The 20,616-nt window shown below is 50.1% G+C and overlaps 1 protein-coding gene across 2 annotated transcripts in view; it reads right to left on the bottom strand.

The window, feature by feature from the left end:
* Nucleotides 1–20,616, bottom strand: part of LOC138652058 (B-cell receptor CD22-like) — a 55,857-nt gene that overhangs the window by 24,098 nt on the left and 11,143 nt on the right. For both annotated transcript variants that reach the window (XM_069742781.1, XM_069742782.1), the window contains exons 5-6: nucleotides 20,011–20,274; nucleotides 18,527–18,769 (exon numbers count right to left, since the gene is read on the bottom strand). In XM_069742781.1, coding sequence (XP_069598882.1) covers nucleotides 18,527–18,769; nucleotides 20,011–20,274 — 507 coding nt within the window. The remainder of the gene's footprint in view (nucleotides 1–18,526; nucleotides 18,770–20,010; nucleotides 20,275–20,616) is intronic.

The following is a 20,616-nucleotide window of genomic DNA, read 5'->3' as shown; positions in this document are numbered from 1 at the left end:
TGTCCCCCCCCCCCCAGGCGTTTGTTACTGAAAGAGCCACCATGTGCAGCACTAATACTGCACAAGGGAAAGGTCGCTCTTGAAATTATGCTCCTTGCAAACGCTGAACTACACACTCATGTAATGTGTCCCCTCACACCGTCCAACCGTCCCGGAGGTGGGACTTTCCTTTGTAATGTGACGCAGCACAGCCGTCATTGCTACCCCCTTGGCACCGTGCGCTGCCTCCTTAGCGTTGTTTGATTCCGTCATGGACCCTGCGCTGTTATGTTATCCCTTGGCCATGCACAGTTTGCGCTGCCCGTCCTCTGACATCATTTGTTGTCGTCCTGGCTGCGCCTGTGCGTCCACGCTGCCCGAAATCACACCTCGCAGTGTCGTCTAATGTGATCCCACAGTGGGCCTGGTATCCATGGCCATGCACAGTGCATATACTAGCCTCTCACTCCCCTTCTTCACGCTTCTTCAGACTAGGCGGCGTCAGCTGATCCCTAATAGCATGCCACGGCCGTGACGCCGCACAGTCTGAAGAAGCAGGAAGGAGGTGAGTGAGAGGCGATGATATGCACTGCGCATGCCCATGGATCCCTGGCCCGCAGTGGGACTACATTAGATGACACTGCAAGGTTGGATCTCGGGCAGCTTGGACGCACAGGCACTGCCAGCCTGACACCTACATGATGTCAGAAGACGGGCACCGCTAACTGTGCATGGCCAAGGGATAACATTACAGTGCGGGCTCCGTGACAGAACCAAACAACGTTGAGGAGGTGGTGCCCGGCACCAAGGGGGTTGGAATGACGGCTGTGCTGTGTCACATTACAAAGGAAAGTCCCACTTCCGGGATGGTTTGACGGTGTGAGGGGACACATTATATGAGTGTGTACTTCAGCGTTTGCAAGGAGCATAATTTTCGGAGCCACCATTTTCCATGTGCAGTATTACTGCTGTACAAGATGGCTCTTTCAGCAACAAATGCCTGGGGGGGGGGGGTTAAAGGTTCCCTTTCAACTTGCTCCACTGCAGGCTTCGGCCTACACTCTGCTCCTCTTTGATTCCCTGGGTTTCAACACTGTCAGTTGCCACCTGGAAGTGTTGTCTACACAGAAAAAAAGACTAGGTGATGTGTCAGTGGGGTTCAGCACCGCCAGCTGTTCCCCTGCTGTGTAGTCGGCAACGTGTCCAGCACAAGCCACGCTGGCACAACAGAACAAAAGCTGCCACCAGTGCAGGCTTCGGCCTACACTCTGCTCCTCTCCTCCTCCTGCTGACCCTGGGCTCAAACACCGCTAGTTTTTGCCCGGAAGTGCTAGCTGCACAGAGAAAAACACCAGCCAATGTGTTAGTGGGGTTCAGCAACGCCAGCTGTTCCCCTGCTGTGTAGCCGGCAACGTGACCTGCAAACGCCACGCAGGCACATGAACTGAAATTAAAGGGAACCTGGCCCCACCCCCCCAGGTGTTTCTATGTATAACAGCCACCTAGTACAGCAGTACTGCTGCATTTGTACAAGGTGGCTGACTTTTTCTCCTTGCCCACGTGGAACTCAACACGTACAAAATGTGTCTCATTGAGACCATTCCACTGTCCCTGAGGTGTGACTTTCCTTTGTAATGATACGCAGCACCCCCCTTGGTAGCGTTTCCCGTCTTTTGTCATCATGGTTAGCTGGCTGCGCCTGTGCATCCGCCCTGCTAGAAACAACGCCCCTCGTTGTCATATTTATTTTGTCAGCGAGGGTGTGGTTTATGGGCACGAGCAGTGCATATGTTCGCCTGTCTTAACTCATCTCCTTCCGCCTTCTTCAGACTGTGCGGCCTCCTGGCCGTGGTAGGCGATAAGGGATCAGCTGAGGCCGCCCAGTCTGGAGCAGGTGTAAGGACATGTGTAAGCGGCAAACCTATTTACTGCACAAGGCCACGAATCCCAGCCACGCAGTGTGATTTTTTGAAAACACACTGTGGGTCTGGGATTCATGTCCATCGCTAACCGCAACGGCCGACATGAAATGAGGTCAGAAGACAGGAAGCGCTCACAGCGCATGGCCAAGGGATCACAATAGCGCAGACTCCTGTACAGCAAATAACAACGCTCAGGAATCTGCGCCCAGTACCTAGGTGCAAATTTTTACACCTGTGCTGCGTCTCGTTAAAAAGACAAGTCACGCCTCCACAACTGTTTGACAGTATAATGGGCTAAATAGTGTACGTGTTTTAGTCAGCGTGTGCAAGGAGCAAAACAAATAGAGCAACCTTTTACTTGTGCAGCATTAATGCTGCACAAGGTGTGGCTCTTGTACCTTGCAACACCTGAGGGGGGGGTTAAAGGTAACCTTTGAAATTGGTTCAACTAGGCTTCGGCCTACACTCTGCTCCTCTACTCCTCCTGCTGACCCTGGGCTCAAACACCGCTAGTTTTTGCCCGGAAATGCTAGCTGCACAGAGAAAAACACCAGCCAATGTGTTAGTGGGGTTCAGCACCGCCAGCTGTTCCCCTGCTGTGTAGCCGGCATCGTGTCCAGCACAAGCCACGCTGGCACAACCGACCAAAAGCTGCCACCAGTGCAGGCTTCGGCCTACACTTTGCTCCTCTCCTCCTCCTCCTGCTGACCCTGGGCTCTAACACCGCTAGTTTTTGCCCGGACATGCAATCTGCACAGAGAAAAACACCAGTCAATGTGTCAGTGGGGTTCAGCAACGCCAGCTGTTCCCCTGCTGTGTAGCTTGCAACGTGACCTGCAAACGCCACGCAGGCACATGAACTGAAATTGAAGGGAGCCTGCCCCCCACCCACAGGTGTTTCTATGTATATCAGCCACCTTGTACAGCAGTACTGCTGCATTTGTACGAGGTGGCTGACTTTTTCTCCTTGCCCACGTGGAACTCAACACGTACAAAATGTGTCTCATTAGAGACCATTACAATGTCCCTGAGGTGTGACTTTCCTTTGTAATGACACGCAGCACCACCCTTGTTAGCGCTGCCCGTCTTTTGACATCATTGGTTAGCTGGCTGCGCCTGTGCATCTCCCCTGCTCGAAACAACGGCCCTCGGTGTCTTATTTTTTTGGACAGCGAGGGTGTGATTGATGGGCATGTGCAGTGCATATGTTTGCCTGTGTTCACTCATCTCCTTCCGCCTTCTTCAGACTGGGTGTCCTCATGGCCGCGGCAGGCGATAAGGGATCAGATGAGGCCGCCCAGTCTGAAGCAGGTGTAAGGACATGTGTGAGCGGCAAACATATTTAGTGCACCAGGGCACAAATCCCAGCACCGCAGTGTGATTTTTTAAAAACACACTGTGGGTCTGGGATTCATGTCCATCGCTAACCGCAACGGCCGACATGAAATGAGGTCAGAAGACAGGAAGCGCTCACAGCGCATGGCCAAGGGATCACAATAGCGCAGACTCCTGTACAGCAAATAACAACGCTCAGGAATCTGCGCCCAGTACCTAGGTGCAAATTTTGACACCTGTGCTGCGTCTCGTTAAAAAGACAAGTCACGCCTCCACAACTGTTTGACAGTATAATGGGCTAAATAGTGTACGTGTTTAATTCAGCGTGTGCAAGGAGCAAAATTAAATAGAGCAACCTTTGACTTGTGCATCATTAATGCTGTTCAAGGTGTGGCTCTTGTACCTTGCAACACCTGAGGGGGGGGTTAAAGGTAACCTTTGAAATTGGTTCAACTAGGCTTCGGCCTACACTCTGCTCCTCTACTCCTCCTGCTGACCCTGGGCTCAAACACCGCTAGTTTTTGCCCGGAAATGCTAGCTGCACAGAGAAAAACACCAGCCAATGTGTTAGTGGGGTTCAGCACCGCCAGCTGTTCCCCTGCTGTGTAGCCGGCATCGTGTCCAGCACAAGCCACGCTGGCACAACCGACCAAAAGCTGCCACCAGTGCAGGCTTCGGCCTACACTTTGCTCCTCTCCTCCTCCTCCTGCTGACCCTGGGCTCTAACACCGCTAGTTTTTGCCCGGACATGCAATCTGCACAGAGAAAAACACCAGTCAATGTGTCAGTGGGGTTCAGCAACGCCAGCTGTTCCCCTGCTGTGTAGCTTGCAACGTGACCTGCAAACGCCACGCAGGCACATGAACTGAAATTGAAGGGAGCCTGCCCCCCACCCCCCCAGGTGTTTCTATGTATATCAGCCACCTTGTACAGCAGTACTGCTGCATTTGTACGAGGTGGCTGACTTTTTCTCCTTGCCCACGTGGAACTCAACACGTACAAAATGTGTCTCATTAGAGACCATTACAATGTCCCTGAGGTGTGACTTTCCTTTGTAATGACACGCAGCACCACCCTTGTTAGCGCTGCCCGTCTTTTGACATCATTGGTTAGCTGGCTGCGCCTGTGCATCTCCCCTGCTCGAAACAACGGCCCTCGGTGTCTTATTTTTTTGGACAGCGAGGGTGTGATTGATGGGCATGTGCAGTGCATATGTTTGCCTGTGTTCACTCATCTCCTTCCGCCTTCTTCAGACTGGGTGTCCTCATGGCCGCGGCAGGCGATAAGGGATCAGATGAGGCCGCCCAGTCTGAAGCAGGTGTAAGGACATGTGTGAGCGGCAAACATATTTAGTGCACCAGGGCACAAATCCCAGCACCGCAGTGTGATTTTTTAAAAACACACTGTGGGTCTGGGATTTATGGCCATCGTTAACCGCACCGGCCAACATGAAATGAGGTCATGAGACGGCCTGCACTAACAGGGTATTGCCAAGGGATAACACAAGAGCGCAGACTCCTGTACAGCAAATAACAACGCTCAGGAATCTGCGCCCAGTACCTAGGTGCAAATTTTGACACCTGTGCTGCGTCTCCTTAAAAAGACAAGTCACGCCTCCACAACTGTTTGACAGTATAATGGGCTAAATAGTGTACGTGTTTAATTCAGCGTGTGCAAGGAGCAAAATTAAATAGAGCAACCTTTGACTTGTGCATCATTAATGCTGTTCAAGATGTGGCTCTTGTACCTTGCAACACCTGAGGGGGGGGTTAAAGGTAACCTTTGAAATTGGTTCAACTAGGCTTCGGCCTACACTCTGCTCCTCTACTCCTCCTGCTGACCCTGGGCTCAAACACCGCTAGTTTTTGCCCGGAAATGCTAGCTGCACAGAGAAAAACACCAGCCAATGTGTTAGTGGGGTTCAGCACCGCCAGCTGTTCCCCTGCTGTGTAGTCGGCAACGTGTCCAGCACAAGCCACGCTGGCACAACAGAACAAAAGCTGCCACCAGTGCAGGCTTCGGCCTACACTTTGCTCCTCTCCTCCTCCTGCTGACCCTGGGCTCAAACAACGCCAGTTTCTGCCCGGACATGCTAGCTGCACAGAGAAAAACACCAGCCAATGTGTTAGTGGGGTTCAGCACCGCCAGCTGTTCCCCCGCTGTGTAGCCGGCATCGTGTCCAGCACAAGCCACGCTGGCACAACCGACCAAAAGCTGCCACCAGTGCAGGCTTCGGCCTACACTTTGCTCCTCTCCTCTACTCCTCCTGCTGACCCTGGGCTCTAACACCGCTAGTTTTTGCCCGGACATGCAATCTGCACAGAGAAGAACACCAGTCAATGTGTCAGTGGGGTTCAGCAACGCCAGCTGTTCCCCTGCTGTGTAGCTTGCAACGTGACCTGCAAACGCCACGCAGGCACATGAACTGAAATTGAAGGGAGCCTGCCCCCCACCCCCCCAGGTGTTTCTATGTATAACAGCCACCTTGTACAGCAGTACTGCTGCATTTGTACAAGGTGGCTGACTTTTTCTCCTTGCACACGTGGAACTCAACAAGTACAAAATGTGTCTCATTACAGACCATTACAATGTCCCTGAGGTGTGACTTTCCTTTTTAATGACACGCAGCACCCCCATTGTTAGCGCTGCCCGTCTCCTGACATCATTGGTTGGCTGGCTGTGCCTGTGCGTCCCCCCTGCCCGACACAACGCCCCCCGTTGTCTCATATATTTTGACTGCGAGGGTGTGATTGATGGGCACGAGCAGTGCATATGTTCCCCTGTTTTCACTCCCCTCCTTCCGCCTTCTTCTGACTGTGCGGCCTCATGGCCGCGGCATGCGATAAGGGATCAGCTGAGGCCGCCCAGTCTGAAGCAGGTGTAAGGACATGTGTGAGCGGCGAACATATTTACTGCACAAGGCCACGAATCCCAGCACCGCAGTGTGACTTTAGGAAAAGCCACTGTGGGTCTGGGATTTATGGCCATCGTTAACCGCACCGGCCAACATGAAATGAGGTCATGAGACGGCCTGCACTAACAGGGTATTGCCAAGGGATAACACAAGAGCGCAGACTCCTGTACAGCAAATAACAACGCTCAGGAATCTGCGCCCAGTACCTAGGTGCAAATTTTGACACCTGTGCTGCGTCTCCTTAAAAAGACAAGTCACGCCTCCACAACTGTTTGACAGTATAATGGGCTAAATAGTGTACGTGTTTAATTCAGCGTGTGCAAGGAGCAAAATTAAATAGAGCAACCTTTGACTTGTGCATCATTAATGCTGTTCAAGGTGTGGCTCTTGTACCTTGCAACACCTGAGGGGGGGGTTAAAGGTAACCTTTGAAATTGGTTCAACTAGGCTTCGGCCTACACTCTGCTCCTCTACTCCTCCTGCTGACCCTGGGCTCAAACACCGCTAGTTTTTGCCCGGAAATGCTAGCTGCACAGAGAAAAACACCAGCCAATGTGTTAGTGGGGTTCAGCACCGCCAGCTGTTCCCCTGCTGTGTAGTCGGCAACGTGTCCAGCACAAGCCACGCTGGCACAACAGAACAAAAGCTGCCACCAGTGCAGGCTTCGGCCTACACTTTGCTCCTCTCCTCCTCCTGCTGACCCTGGGCTCAAACAACGCCAGTTTCTGCCCGGACATGCTAGCTGCACAGAGAAAAACACCAGCCAATGTGTTAGTGGGGTTCAGCACCGCCAGCTGTTCCCCCGCTGTGTAGCCGGCATCGTGTCCAGCACAAGCCACGCTGGCACAACCGACCAAAAGCTGCCACCAGTGCAGGCTTCGGCCTACACTTTGCTCCTCTCCTCTACTCCTCCTGCTGACCCTGGGCTCTAACACCGCTAGTTTTTGCCCGGACATGCAATCTGCACAGAGAAAAACACCAGTCAATGTGTCAGTGGGGTTCAGCAACGCCAGCTGTTCCCCTGCTGTGTAGCTTGCAACGTGACCTGCAAACGCCACGCAGGCACATGAACTGAAATTGAAGGGAGCCTGCCCCCCACCCCCCCAGGTGTTTCTATGTATAACAGCCACCTTGTACAGCAGTACTGCTGCATTTGTACAAGGTGGCTGACTTTTTCTCCTTGCACACGTGGAACTCAACAAGTACAAAATGTGTCTCATTACAGACCATTACAATGTCCCTGAGGTGTGACTTTCCTTTTTAATGACACGCAGCACCCCCATTGTTAGCGCTGCCCGTCTCCTGACATCATTGGTTGGCTGGCTGTGCCTGTGCGTCCCCCCTGCCCGACACAACGCCCCCCGTTGTCTCATATATTTTGACTGCGAGGGTGTGATTGATGGGCACGAGCAGTGCATATGTTCCCCTGTTTTCACTCCCCTCCTTCCGCCTTCTTCTGACTGTGCGGCCTCATGGCCGCGGCATGCGATAAGGGATCAGCTGAGGCCGCCCAGTCTGAAGCAGGTGTAAGGACATGTGTGAGCGGCGAACATATTTACTGCACAAGGCCACGAATCCCAGCACCGCAGTGTGACTTTAGGAAAAGCCACTGTGGGTCTGGGATTTATGGCCATCGTTAACCGCACCGGCCAACATGAAATGAGGTCATGAGACGGCCTGCACTAACAGGGTATTGCCAAGGGATAACACAAGAGCGCAGACTCCTGTACAGCAAATAACAACGCTCAGGAATCTGCGCCCAGTACCTAGGTGCAAATTTTGACACCTGTGCTGCGTCTCCTTAAAAAGACAAGTCACGCCTCCACAACTGTTTGACAGTATAATGGGCTAAATAGTGTACGTGTTTAATTCAGCGTGTGCAAGGAGCAAAATTAAATAGAGCAACCTTTGACTTGTGCATCATTAATGCTGTTCAAGGTGTGGCTCTTGTACCTTGCAACACCTGAGGGGGGGGTTAAAGGTAACCTTTGAAATTGGTTCAACTAGGCTTCGGCCTACACTCTGCTCCTCTACTCCTCCTGCTGACCCTGGGCTCAAACACCGCTAGTTTTTGCCCGGAAATGCTAGCTGCACAGAGAAAAACACCAGCCAATGTGTTAGTGGGGTTCAGCACCGCCAGCTGTTCCCCTGCTGTGTAGTCGGCAACGTGTCCAGCACAAGCCACGCTGGCACAACAGAACAAAAGCTGCCACCAGTGCAGGCTTCGGCCTACACTTTGCTCCTCTCCTCCTCCTGCTGACCCTGGGCTCAAACAACGCCAGTTTCTGCCCGGACATGCTAGCTGCACAGAGAAAAACACCAGCCAATGTGTTAGTGGGGTTCAGCACCGCCAGCTGTTCCCCCGCTGTGTAGCCGGCATCGTGTCCAGCACAAGCCACGCTGGCACAACCGACCAAAAGCTGCCACCAGTGCAGGCTTCGGCCTACACTTTGCTCCTCTCCTCTACTCCTCCTGCTGACCCTGGGCTCTAACACCGCTAGTTTTTGCCCGGACATGCAATCTGCACAGAGAAAAACACCAGTCAATGTGTCAGTGGGGTTCAGCAACGCCAGCTGTTCCCCTGCTGTGTAGCTTGCAACGTGACCTGCAAACGCCACGCAGGCACATGAACTGAAATTGAAGGGAGCCTGCCCCCCACCCCCCCAGGTGTTTCTATGTATAACAGCCACCTTGTACAGCAGTACTGCTGCATTTGTACAAGGTGGCTGACTTTTTCTCCTTGCACACGTGGAACTCAACAAGTACAAAATGTGTCTCATTACAGACCATTACAATGTCCCTGAGGTGTGACTTTCCTTTTTAATGACACGCAGCACCCCCATTGTTAGCGCTGCCCGTCTCCTGACATCATTGGTTGGCTGGCTGTGCCTGTGCGTCCCCCCTGCCCGACACAACGCCCCCCGTTGTCTCATATATTTTGACTGCGAGGGTGTGATTGATGGGCACGAGCAGTGCATATGTTCCCCTGTTTTCACTCCCCTCCTTCCGCCTTCTTCTGACTGTGCGGCCTCATGGCCGCGGCATGCGATAAGGGATCAGCTGAGGCCGCCCAGTCTGAAGCAGGTGTAAGGACATGTGTGAGCGGCGAACATATTTACTGCACAAGGCCACGAATCCCAGCACCGCAGTGTGACTTTAGGAAAAGCCACTGTGGGTCTGGGATTTATGGCCATCGTTAACCGCACCGGCCAACATGAAATGAGGTCATGAGACGGCCTGCACTAACAGGGTATTGCCAAGGGATAACACAAGAGCGCAGACTCCTGTACAGCAAATAACAACGCTCAGGAATCTGCGCCCAGTACCTAGGTGCAAATTTTGACACCTGTGCTGCGTCTCCTTAAAAAGACAAGTCACGCCTCCACAACTGTTTGACAGTATAATGGGCTAAATAGTGTACGTGTTTAATTCAGCGTGTGCAAGGAGCAAAATTAAATAGAGCAACCTTTGACTTGTGCATCATTAATGCTGTTCAAGGTGTGGCTCTTGTACCTTGCAACACCTGAGGGGGGGGTTAAAGGTAACCTTTGAAATTGGTTCAACTAGGCTTCGGCCTACACTCTGCTCCTCTACTCCTCCTGCTGACCCTGGGCTCAAACACCGCTAGTTTTTGCCCGGAAATGCTAGCTGCACAGAGAAAAACACCAGCCAATGTGTTAGTGGGGTTCAGCACCGCCAGCTGTTCCCCTGCTGTGTAGTCGGCAACGTGTCCAGCACAAGCCACGCTGGCACAACAGAACAAAAGCTGCCACCAGTGCAGGCTTCGGCCTACACTTTGCTCCTCTCCTCCTCCTGCTGACCCTGGGCTCAAACAACGCCAGTTTCTGCCCGGACATGCTAGCTGCACAGAGAAAAACACCAGCCAATGTGTTAGTGGGGTTCAGCACCGCCAGCTGTTCCCCCGCTGTGTAGCCGGCATCGTGTCCAGCACAAGCCACGCTGGCACAACCGACCAAAAGCTGCCACCAGTGCAGGCTTCGGCCTACACTTTGCTCCTCTACTCCTCCTGCTGACCCTGGGCTCAAACACCGCTAGTTTTTGCCCGGAAATGCTAGCTGCACAGAGAAAAACACCAGCCAATGTGTTAGTGGGGTTCAGCACCGCCAGCTGTTCCCCTGCTGTGTAGTCGGCAACGTGTCCAGCACAAGCCACGCTGGCACAACAGAACAAAAGCTGCCACCAGTGCAGGCTTCGGCCTACACTTTGCTCCTCTCCTCCTCCTGCTGACCCTGGGCTCAAACAACGCCAGTTTATGCCCGGACATGCTAGCTGCACAGAGAAAAACACCAGCCAATGTGTTAGTGGGGTTCAGCACCGCCAGCTGTTCCCCTGCTGTGCAGCTTGCAACGTGACCTGCAAACGCCACGCAGGCACATGAACTGAAATTGAAGGGAGCCTGGCCACCACCCCCAGGTGTTTCTATGTATAACAGCCACCTTGTACAGCAGTACTGCTGCATTTGTACAAGGTGGCTGACGTTTTCTCCTTGCCCACGTGGAACTCAACACGTACAAAATGTGTCTCTTTGAGACCATTCCACTGTCCCTGAGGTGTGACTTTCCTTTCTAATGATACGCAGCACCCCCCTTGGTAGCGCTTCCCGTCTTCTGACATCATTGGTTGGCTACTTGCGCCTGTTCGTCCGCCCTGCCTGAATAAAATGCTCCTCGTTGTCTTAATTATTTTGACTGCGAGGGTGTGATTGATGGGCACGAGCAGTGCATATCTTCGCCTGTCTTAACTCATCTACTTCCGCCTTCTTCAGACTGTGCAGCCTCATGGCCGCGGCATGCGAGAAGGGATCAGCAGAGGCCGCCCAGTCTGAAGCAGGTGTAAGGACGTGTGTGAGCGGCCAAAATATTTACTGCTCAAGGCCACGAATCCCAGCACCGCAGTGTGGCTTTATGAAAAGACACTGTGGGTCTGGGATTTATGGCCATCGTTAACCGCACCGGCCAACATGAAATGAGGTCATAAGATGGGCAGCGCTAACAGGGCATTGCCAAGGGATAACACAAGAGCGCAGACTCCTGTACAGCAAATAACAACGCTCAGGAAGCTGCGCCAAGCACCAAGGCGTTATTTTGGACACCTGTGCTGCGTCTCATCAAAAAACCAAGTCACGCATCCACTACAGTTTGACTGTAGAATGGGGTAAATTGTGTATGTCTTTCATTCAGCGTGTGCAAGTAGACAAATTAATAGAGCAACCTTTCACTTGTGCAGCATTAATACTGCACAAGGTGTGTCTCTTGTACTTTGTAACACCTGAGGGGGGGGTTAAAGGTTTCCTTTGAAATTGGTTCAACTAGGCTTCGGCCTACACTCTGCTCCTCTCCTCCTCCTCCTGCTTCAACACGGGCTCTAACATCGCAAGTTTTTGCCCGCAAGTGCTAGCTGCACAGATAAAAACACACGCCATTGTGTTAGTGGGGTTCAGCAACGCCAGCTGTTCCCCCAGTGTGTAGCCGGCAAAGTGTCCTGCAAACGCAACGCAGACACAAAGCTGCCTCCAGTGCAGGCTTCGGCCTACACTCATCTCCCCCTGCTTACCCTTTGCTCCAACACCGCTAGTTGGGGCTCTAGGAAGACAATCTTTAATAGGCAAGGCAACGCATCCGGGTTCCAGCACCGCCAGCTGGTTCTCGGCAGTGTTCTTGTCACAGGTACTCCCTCGTGCCAAGCCTGGTTTCAGCACCGTCAGCTGTTTCCGGGTTGTGTCAACTTCACTGAGACGCCTATGCTTGCCCCGTCGTGGGGCGGTCGAGTTAGCCAACTCCAGGGTGCCTCCAGTTTAGGAGCTTCCTATGTGGGCTGCGTGAACTGGTAGTCAAGGCTGGTTCTGTAGTGCCAGTAGGCCCAGCTCCCCCTGTAGGACTGTTGGGGTTCGGTAACTGCGGCTGCCTCGCGGCCTAGCTGTTCTCTCCTCTCCTGTGGGCCTTGGGGTCCACCACCTGGTTCCAGCACCGTCAGCTGGTTCCGGGCCGAGCCTTTGGCTTAGGTGCCTCCTCCTGGGTAGCCGAGTTCCGCCAACGTTAGGCGGTCCTTGGTAGTGCTTTTAAGCGCGGGCACCTACAGCTTAGTAACCGGGTTCCAGCACCGTCAGCTGGTCCTCGGTCGTGCCATTGGCTCTTGCACACTGGGGCAACGCATCTGGGTTCCAGCACCGCCAGCTGGTTCTCGGCAGTGTTTTTGTCACAGGTACTCCCTCGTGCCAAACCTGGTTTCAGCACCGTCAGCTGTTTCCGGGTTGTGTCAAGCTCACTGAGACGCCTATGCTTGCCCCGTCGTGGGGCGGTCGAGTTAGCCAACTCCAGGGTGCCTCCAGTTTAGGAGCTTCCTATGTGGGCTGCGTGAACTGGTAGTCAAGGCTGGTTCTGTAGTGCCAGTAGGCCCAGCTCCCCCTGTAGGACTGTTGGGGTTCGGTAACTGCGGCTGCCTCGCGGCCTAGCTGTTCTCTCCTCTCCTGTGGGCCTTGGGGTCCACCACCTGGTTCCAGCACCGTCAGCTGGTTCCGGGCCGAGCCTTTGGCTTAGGTGCCTCCTCCTGGGTAGCCGAGTTCCGCCAACGCCAGGCGGTCCTTGGTAGTGCTTTTAAGCGCGGGCACCTACAGCTTAGCAACCGGGTTCCAGCACCGTCAGCTGGTCCTCGGTCGTGCCATTGGCTCTTGCACACTGGGGCAACGCATCCGGGTTCCAGCACCGCCAGCTGGTTCTCGGCAGTGTTCTTGTCACAGGTACTCCCTCGTGCCAAGCCTGGTTTCAGCACCGTCAGCTGTTTCCGGGTTGTGTCAACTTCACTGAGACGCCTATGCTTGCCCCGTCGTGGGGCGGTCGAGTTAGCCAACTCCAGGGTGCCTCCAGTTTAGGAGCTTCCTATGTGGGCTGCGTGAACTGGTAGTCAAGGCTGGTTCTGTAGTGCCAGTAGGCCCAGCTCCCCCTGTAGGACTGTTGGGGTTCGGTAACTGCGGCTGCCTCGCGGCCTAGCTGTTCTCTCCTCTCCTGTGGGCCTTGGGGTCCACCACCTGGTTCCAGCACCGTCAGCTGGTTCCGGGCCGAGCCTTTGGCTTAGGTGCCTCCTCCTGGGTAGCCGAGTTCCGCCAACGCCAGGCGGTCCTTGGTAGTGCTTTTAAGCGCGGGCACCTACAGCTTAGCAACCGGGTTCCAGCACCGTCAGCTGGTCCTCGGTCGTGCCATTGGCTCTTGCACACTGGGGCAACGCATCCGGGTTCCAGCACCGCCAGCTGGTTCTCGGCAGTGTTCTTGTCACAGGTACTCCCTCGTGCCAAGCCTGGTTTCAGCACCGTCAGCTGTTTCCGGGTTGTGTCAACTTCACTGAGACGCCTATGCTTGCCCCGTCGTGGGGCGGTCGAGTTAGCCAACTCCAGGGTGCCTCCAGTTTAGGAGCTTCCTATGTGGGCTGCGTGAACTGGTAGTCAAGGCTGGTTCTGTAGTGCCAGTAGGCCCAGCTCCCCCTGTAGGACTGTTGGGGTTCGGTAACTGCGGCTGCCTCGCGGCCTAGCTGTTCTCTCCTCTCCTGTGGGCCTTGGGGTCCACCACCTGGTTCCAGCACCGTCAGCTGGTTCCGGGCCGAGCCTTTGGCTTAGGTGCCTCCTCCTGGGTATCCGAGTTCCGCCAACGCCAGGCGGTCCTTGGTAGTGCTTTTAAGCGCGGGCACCTACAGCTTAGTAACCGGGTTCCAGCACCGTCAGCTGGTCCTCGGTCGTGCCATTGGCTCTTGCACACTGGGGCAACGCATCCGGGTTCCAGCACCGCCAGCTGGTTCTCGGCAGTGTTCTTGTCACAGGTACTCCCTCGTGCCAAGCCTGGTTTCAGCACCGTCAGCTGTTTCCGGGTTGTGTCAACTTCACTGAGACGCCTATGCTTGCCCCGTCGTGGGGCGGTCGAGTTAGCCAACTCCAGGGTGCCTCCAGTTTAGGAGCTTCCTATGTGGGCTGCGTGAACTGGTAGTCAAGGCTGGTTCTGTAGTGCCAGTAGGCCCAGCTCCCCCTGTAGGACTGTTGGGGTTCGGTAACTGCGGCTGCCTCGCGGCCTAGCTGTTCTCTCCTCTCCTGTGGGCCTTGGGGTCCACCACCTGGTTCCAGCACCGTCAGCTGGTTCTCGGCAGTGTCTTTTGCTCTTGTACCTTCTGCTCCCCATCCTGGTTCCAGTACCGTCAGCTGGTTCCGGGCAGAGCCTTTGGCTTAGGTGCCTCCTTCTGGGTATCCAAGTTCCACCAATGTCAGGTGGTCCTTGGTAGTGCTTTCAGGCACGGGTACCTCCTGCTTAGTAACCGGGTTCCAGTAACGTCAGCTGGTCCTTTATAGTTCCATTGGCTCTTGGACATTCGGCTACCCATCCGGGTTCCAGTACCGTCAGCTGGTTCTCGGCAGTGTCTTTTGCTCTTGTACCTTCTGCTCCCCATCCTGGTTCCAGTAACGTCATCTGGTTCCGGGCAGAGCCTTTGGCTTAGGTGCCTCCTTCTGGGTATCCGAGTTCCGCCAACGTCAGGCGGTCCTTGGTAGTGCTTTTTAGCACGGGTACCTCCTGCTTAGTAACCGGGTTCCAGTAACGTCAGCTGGTCCTCGGTAGTTCCATAGGCTCTTGAACCTTCGGGTAGCCATCCGAGTTCCAGTTCCATCAGCTGGTTCTTGGCATTTTCTCAGCCTTCTTGTACCTTCTGCTACATTTCCAAGTTGAAGACCCTAACGTCGACAACCCGGAAGACCACCCCGATGACGACGACCCGGAAGACCACCCCGATGACGACGACGACGACGACGGCGGAGACGACGACGGCTGAGACGACGACGGCGGAGATGACGACACTGGAGACGAAGACCCTGGAGACGACAACATGGAAGACCGAGAAGCAGAAGAACAAGAGGCTGCAGAACAAAGAGCAGAAGAACATTAAGCATAAGACTTAATATCAGAGCAAAAGATATTATCTAAATTATATGCAGAAGAAGACTAAGCAGTGTATGGGGGTGAGTCCGTTCCTCCTCGTGGTGCCCCTGGATAAAGCCTGATGCTGCAGGCCAAACTGAACGCGGACAAATGTAACTTTTGTGACTGGCAGAACGGAAGGTGTAATCTTCCAACTTTTATAGACAACAACTACGGGAATGCCTGTCACAAATGAGAATATGATGAAGAAGTAGAATAGGAAGAATAATAACAGTGGAATAAAAAGAATATGTAGAATAGGAAGAATAATAATAGTTGAAGAAAATGAATATGAAGAATGTAATAAAAAAAAAATAGGTAGAAGATGAAGAAGAAGATGAATAAGGTGAAGAAGTTGATGTCAAGGATGCTGATGATGATGAAGATGAAAGTGTGGGAAAAGAAAAAAAAAAAAAAAAGAAAAAAAAGAAGGGGAAGGGCGTGGAATAGTGAAACATCAATATCTGACAAAATAAAAAAAATTTACATACTCAATATCTTTTTCAATCCGAACTTCTTTAAAAAAAAAAAAAAAACATGCTATTCTATTTGATTGGACTAATCCTCATTGCCTTTAATGTCTCCGCCACCTCCCCCATACATCCTACATTATTCTTAGTTGTTTTCCTTCAGGTAGAATGAACCTACAAGGAAAGAAAGGGTTTATTTTAATTCCGATATTTTGGTCCCATTGACTTGCATTGGGATCGGGTATCGGTATCGGCGATATCCGATATTTTTTGAATATCGGCCGATCCAAACCGATACCGATACTTTCCGATATCGGAAGGTATCGCTCAACACTAGTTGTGAGGTGAAATTTTAACCGCTTGCTTTCCAATTCACCAAACAATTTTGCCCCTATCTACATAATGGGGAAAAGTGAAAGGAAAAGTGTTGGAGGCAAATTGACAGCTGCCAGATGTGAACAAGGGGGACTTAGAGAATGAGAGCGATGGCGCCAAAGAGTATATACCGTACAGTTGCTAAGGTGGGGCCCCGACATGGGATACACACCACACACGGGGATATGAACACACACACAAAATGTGCCACACACTACCACGTGCTTGAACACATATACCACCCTCAGCACACATTTCACCACACATACACCAACCTCGCCACATAAAAGTCGAAACACAAAAGTCGCCGCTCAAAACTTGCCACGCGCAAAACTCGCCACATGCAAAAACTAGGCTCACGCAAAACTCGCCACAAGTGCAAAACTCACCTCATGGAAAACTCGCCACATGCAAAACTTGCACACGCGGAAAAATTGCCACATGCACAAAAGTTGCAACACATGCAAAAGTTGCCTCACACAAAGCTTGCACATACTCAAAAGGCACCACACATAAAACTTGCCACGCGCAAAACTCGCCATGCGCAAAACTTGCTGCACACAACTTGCTACACTAACCTGTCACATGCAACTCGACACACAAAAAGTTGCTACATGCATGTTGTCACACAAAACTCATCTCACAAAAGTCGCTGCATGCATGTCGCCACACGCAACTCAACACACACAACTTGACAAACAAAACTCGCCCTAAAACACACACAAGTCTGGTATTATCCTTCAAAAATAAAAATCTGATTAATAAGCAGACAAACTACAAGAGCAACAAATGTACCATATAGGAAATACGGCAGCTGTCAGTCACATGACCAGTCTATTATGTGTATGTGTGAGCTAATATATACTGCCAGGGGGGTGAGCTTCCTGTTAGCTGGGGATTTATCAGGCTGCCAATTTAGATTACAAATATTGAGGTAAAAATACTGAGCAAATAACGTGTGAACGAGGTCTAATACAGGAGGAGATGACATACAGATATATACTATATACAGTGGAGATGACACAGGTATATACTATATACAGAGGAGATGACACACAGGTATATACTATATACAGGGGAGATGACACACACATATATACTATACACAGGGGAGATGACACACAGGTATATACTATATAGAGGGGAGATGACACACAGATATATACTATATACAGGAGAGATGACACACAGGTATATACTATATAGAGGAGGAGATGACATACAGGTACATACTATATACAGGAGGAGATGACATACAGGTATATACTATATACAGGAGGAGATGACACACAGGTATATACTATATACAGGAGCAGATGACCTACAGGTATATATTATATACAGGAGGAGATGACATACAGGTATATGCTATATATAGAAGATGACATACAGGTATATACTATATACAGTAGGAGATGACACACAGATATATACTATATACAGGGGAGATGACACAGGTATATACTATATAGAGAAGGAGATGACATACAGGTATATACTATATATAGGAGGAGATGACATACAGGTATATACTATATATAGGAGGAGATGACATACAGGTATATACTATATATAGAAGGAGATGACATACAGGTATATACTATATATAGGAAGAGATGACATACAGGTATATACTATATACAGGGGAGATGACACACAGCAGGTATATACTATATACAGGGGAGATGACATACAGGTATATACTATATACAGGAGATGACATAGAGGTGTATACTATATATAAGGGAGATGACAAACATGTATATACTGAGGTGAAAATGAGAGGTGTGAGGTGAAAATGAAAAGGTGTGAGTGCAAAATGAGAGGAGTGAGGGAAAATAGTGGAGTGATCGGAAAATGACAGGTGTGAAGTTGAAATGACAAGTGTTAGGGGGGAATGAGAGGAGTGAGGGGGAAAATGACAGATGTGAGGGAGAAAATGAGAGATGTGAGGGGGAAAATGAGAGATGTGAGGGAGAAAATGAGAGATGTGAGGGGGAAAATGAAAGATGTGATTGGGAAAATGAGAGGCGTGATGGGAAAATAAGAGAAGTGAGGTGCTATAACTAACCACAGATATTTACTATGCCTAGGCAACGCTGGGCTCTTCAGCTGGTATACTATATATTAAAAAGTACAATGTCCTCACAAATATCAAAGCTGAGGGATTTCAAAAGTTCCTTATCTATCATGACAATCCATCGGTTGCCAATGATTGCATCACAAAGGGATCAATGGGCACCTGAACAAATATAATCTACTCCGCTCATGTCTTCAAGTGGGTAGTTCCATCAAAGAGAATTGAGTCAAACATTTTATACCAGTCAGTTTGTTTTAGGAGAACATAAGGAAACGAGAGAAGAGGACAAACTCATCTAAAATGGATGGAAGACACAGCATTAATGACAAACATTTATGGACATTGTCATGGTTGGATAAAGTTTGGTCTAGAGTGATGTCTTGTTGCAGTATTCTCCTAAAGTCATAGTTTTTTTTTATACAACCGAAGAAAAATGTTTAAATCAACTGTCGTAAAAAGGCTTATGGTTCCTGAACACTTACCATCGTGGAAGACTTTTGCCGAGGTGGAATTTCCGACACTATTGTGAGCGATACATGAATATTGCCCGGAGCTGCCTTCGTTGTTGTCTACGGTCAGAGTCTTTCCTGTCTCGCTCTGTAATATGGATCCGTCCTTCATCCAGGTGTAGTGAGTTACATCAGGTCGGCTCCTTAGGAAATCACAGGTCAATTCAGTGAATTCACCTTCATTATTCACAGTGATGTGAACACCAGTTGGTGCATCTACAGAAAGGAGAAGATCAATTAAATATCATCCAGGACGATAAATAATTTGGTGCTGAACCCAAAATAGATTTTTTTTTCAATAAATTGAATTCAATTTTTTATTGAACAAAAACATTTTCCATTTCCAGCTATATCAGACAAAGCTTCATGGTTGGATAAAGTTTGGTCTAGAGCAGTGTTCCCCAACACCGATCCTCAAGAGCCACCAACAGGTCATGTTTTCAGGATTTCCTTAGCATTGCACAGGTGATTGAATTCTTGCCTGTCCTGGTGATGCAATTATCACCTGGGCAATACTAAGGAGATCTTGAAGACATGAACTGTTGGTGGCTCTTGAGGACCGGAGTTGGGGAATACTGGTCTAGAGTGATGTCCCGGTAAAAACAGATTTCATTCCCTTGTTGTCCCTTTTACCAATACAGAATAAAAGAAAAGGATTACATTGTCCACTCATCATTATTAAATCGTTAGTAAGTCACTCAAACCCATTCCTTCCCCCGTTCAGAACTCCAACAATCCAGGGAAAACCTACCCCATTGTCACAAAGCCATATACTTAAAGGTGTACACCCTACGAAGCTACAGTACTTAAATAGGTTTGTTCTATGAACAAAGTTAGGTTTAATCAACATTTTAATCAATAGATCTTTGAAAAATAATAATTTACACAATGGGATGTGTTTAAAAAATATGTTCCTGTGCTGAGAAAATCTTATAAATGTGCTCCTGCCGGTGTACTGTGTAATGGTCGTATTTGACCATAAGGGACATGGTGTGATCTTACCACCTCTCCTGGGCAGGGGAGGAGGCAAAAGAGAGTATACAGACAGGACAGCTCGGGATCACAGCTGATTTTTTCTTTGATATAAAACATGACTAAAAACAGGAAGTACGATATATTATACGTCTTTTATGTCCTGTAATTTTTTTATTAATATTTTGATAGACTATTTTTTAGCTATTCTGTGTAAATTGATTTAATTTTGCATTTTTAATTCCATTATTTAATTAAAGAAATAAATAGCAGATCGTGAGGGTTGTGCCTCCAAAATACATGTTCAAGTTTTTGGTGTTCTTATTCCCATGTCATTGTATTGAAAATTAGGTGGTCAAATCAAAAGAAGTCAACGAAGTAGACGACAACTGCTATCAACAATTATTATTCAGAACAAATACACAGATTTGTAGAATACAAAGTATATATTGTATATCAGATATTGCCCCAGGTTGTATACATACGTAGTACGGGTATTTCGGTCAGGGCCGATTCTCCTCTTCCTACTTGGTTTATTGCAGCACATGAATACGGCTCCCCGTCCCGGGTCACATTCCTCACTGTGATCTCCCATCCTCTGTCGGGTAATTTGGTTTTGTCTTTCCCTTTGTACCATTCATACTCATATACATCAGTCTTGGAGAAGCTTTTGCATCTTAAAGTCACATCACTTCCTTCCATTAATTCACCCATGTTGACGACAGTGATAGCCACATTTTTGGGAGCATCTGTGAAAAGAAAATATTTGAATGTTTAAAAGAATTAAAAGAAGAGTTTCACGGCCTCTCTATGACCAGCATCACGTATGCGGTAAACACCTAAAGGACGTGTCATCCAGTGATGGCTGCTGGTAGAACTTTTTTTCTAATTTTAAGGATCACTATGATTAATTTTTTAACCAGTAGTTAAAGAGAACCAGTCAGGAGGATTTTGCTACGTAAACTACGGACACTGTCATTTTAACAGTATTATACTGAAAAACTGATACATGTCAAGAAATCTGTCTTGTGGTTCTTGTGTAATCAGTGTTATAAGTTTTCAGCTAATGAGATGCTCATGCTCTGGAGCGG

The sequence above is a fragment of the Ranitomeya imitator genome, chromosome 10 (assembly GCF_032444005.1).
Source record: "Ranitomeya imitator isolate aRanImi1 chromosome 10, aRanImi1.pri, whole genome shotgun sequence".
Taxonomy (NCBI): Eukaryota; Metazoa; Chordata; class Amphibia; order Anura; family Dendrobatidae; genus Ranitomeya; species Ranitomeya imitator.
This window is presented reverse-complemented; position numbering and strand designations above follow the sequence as displayed.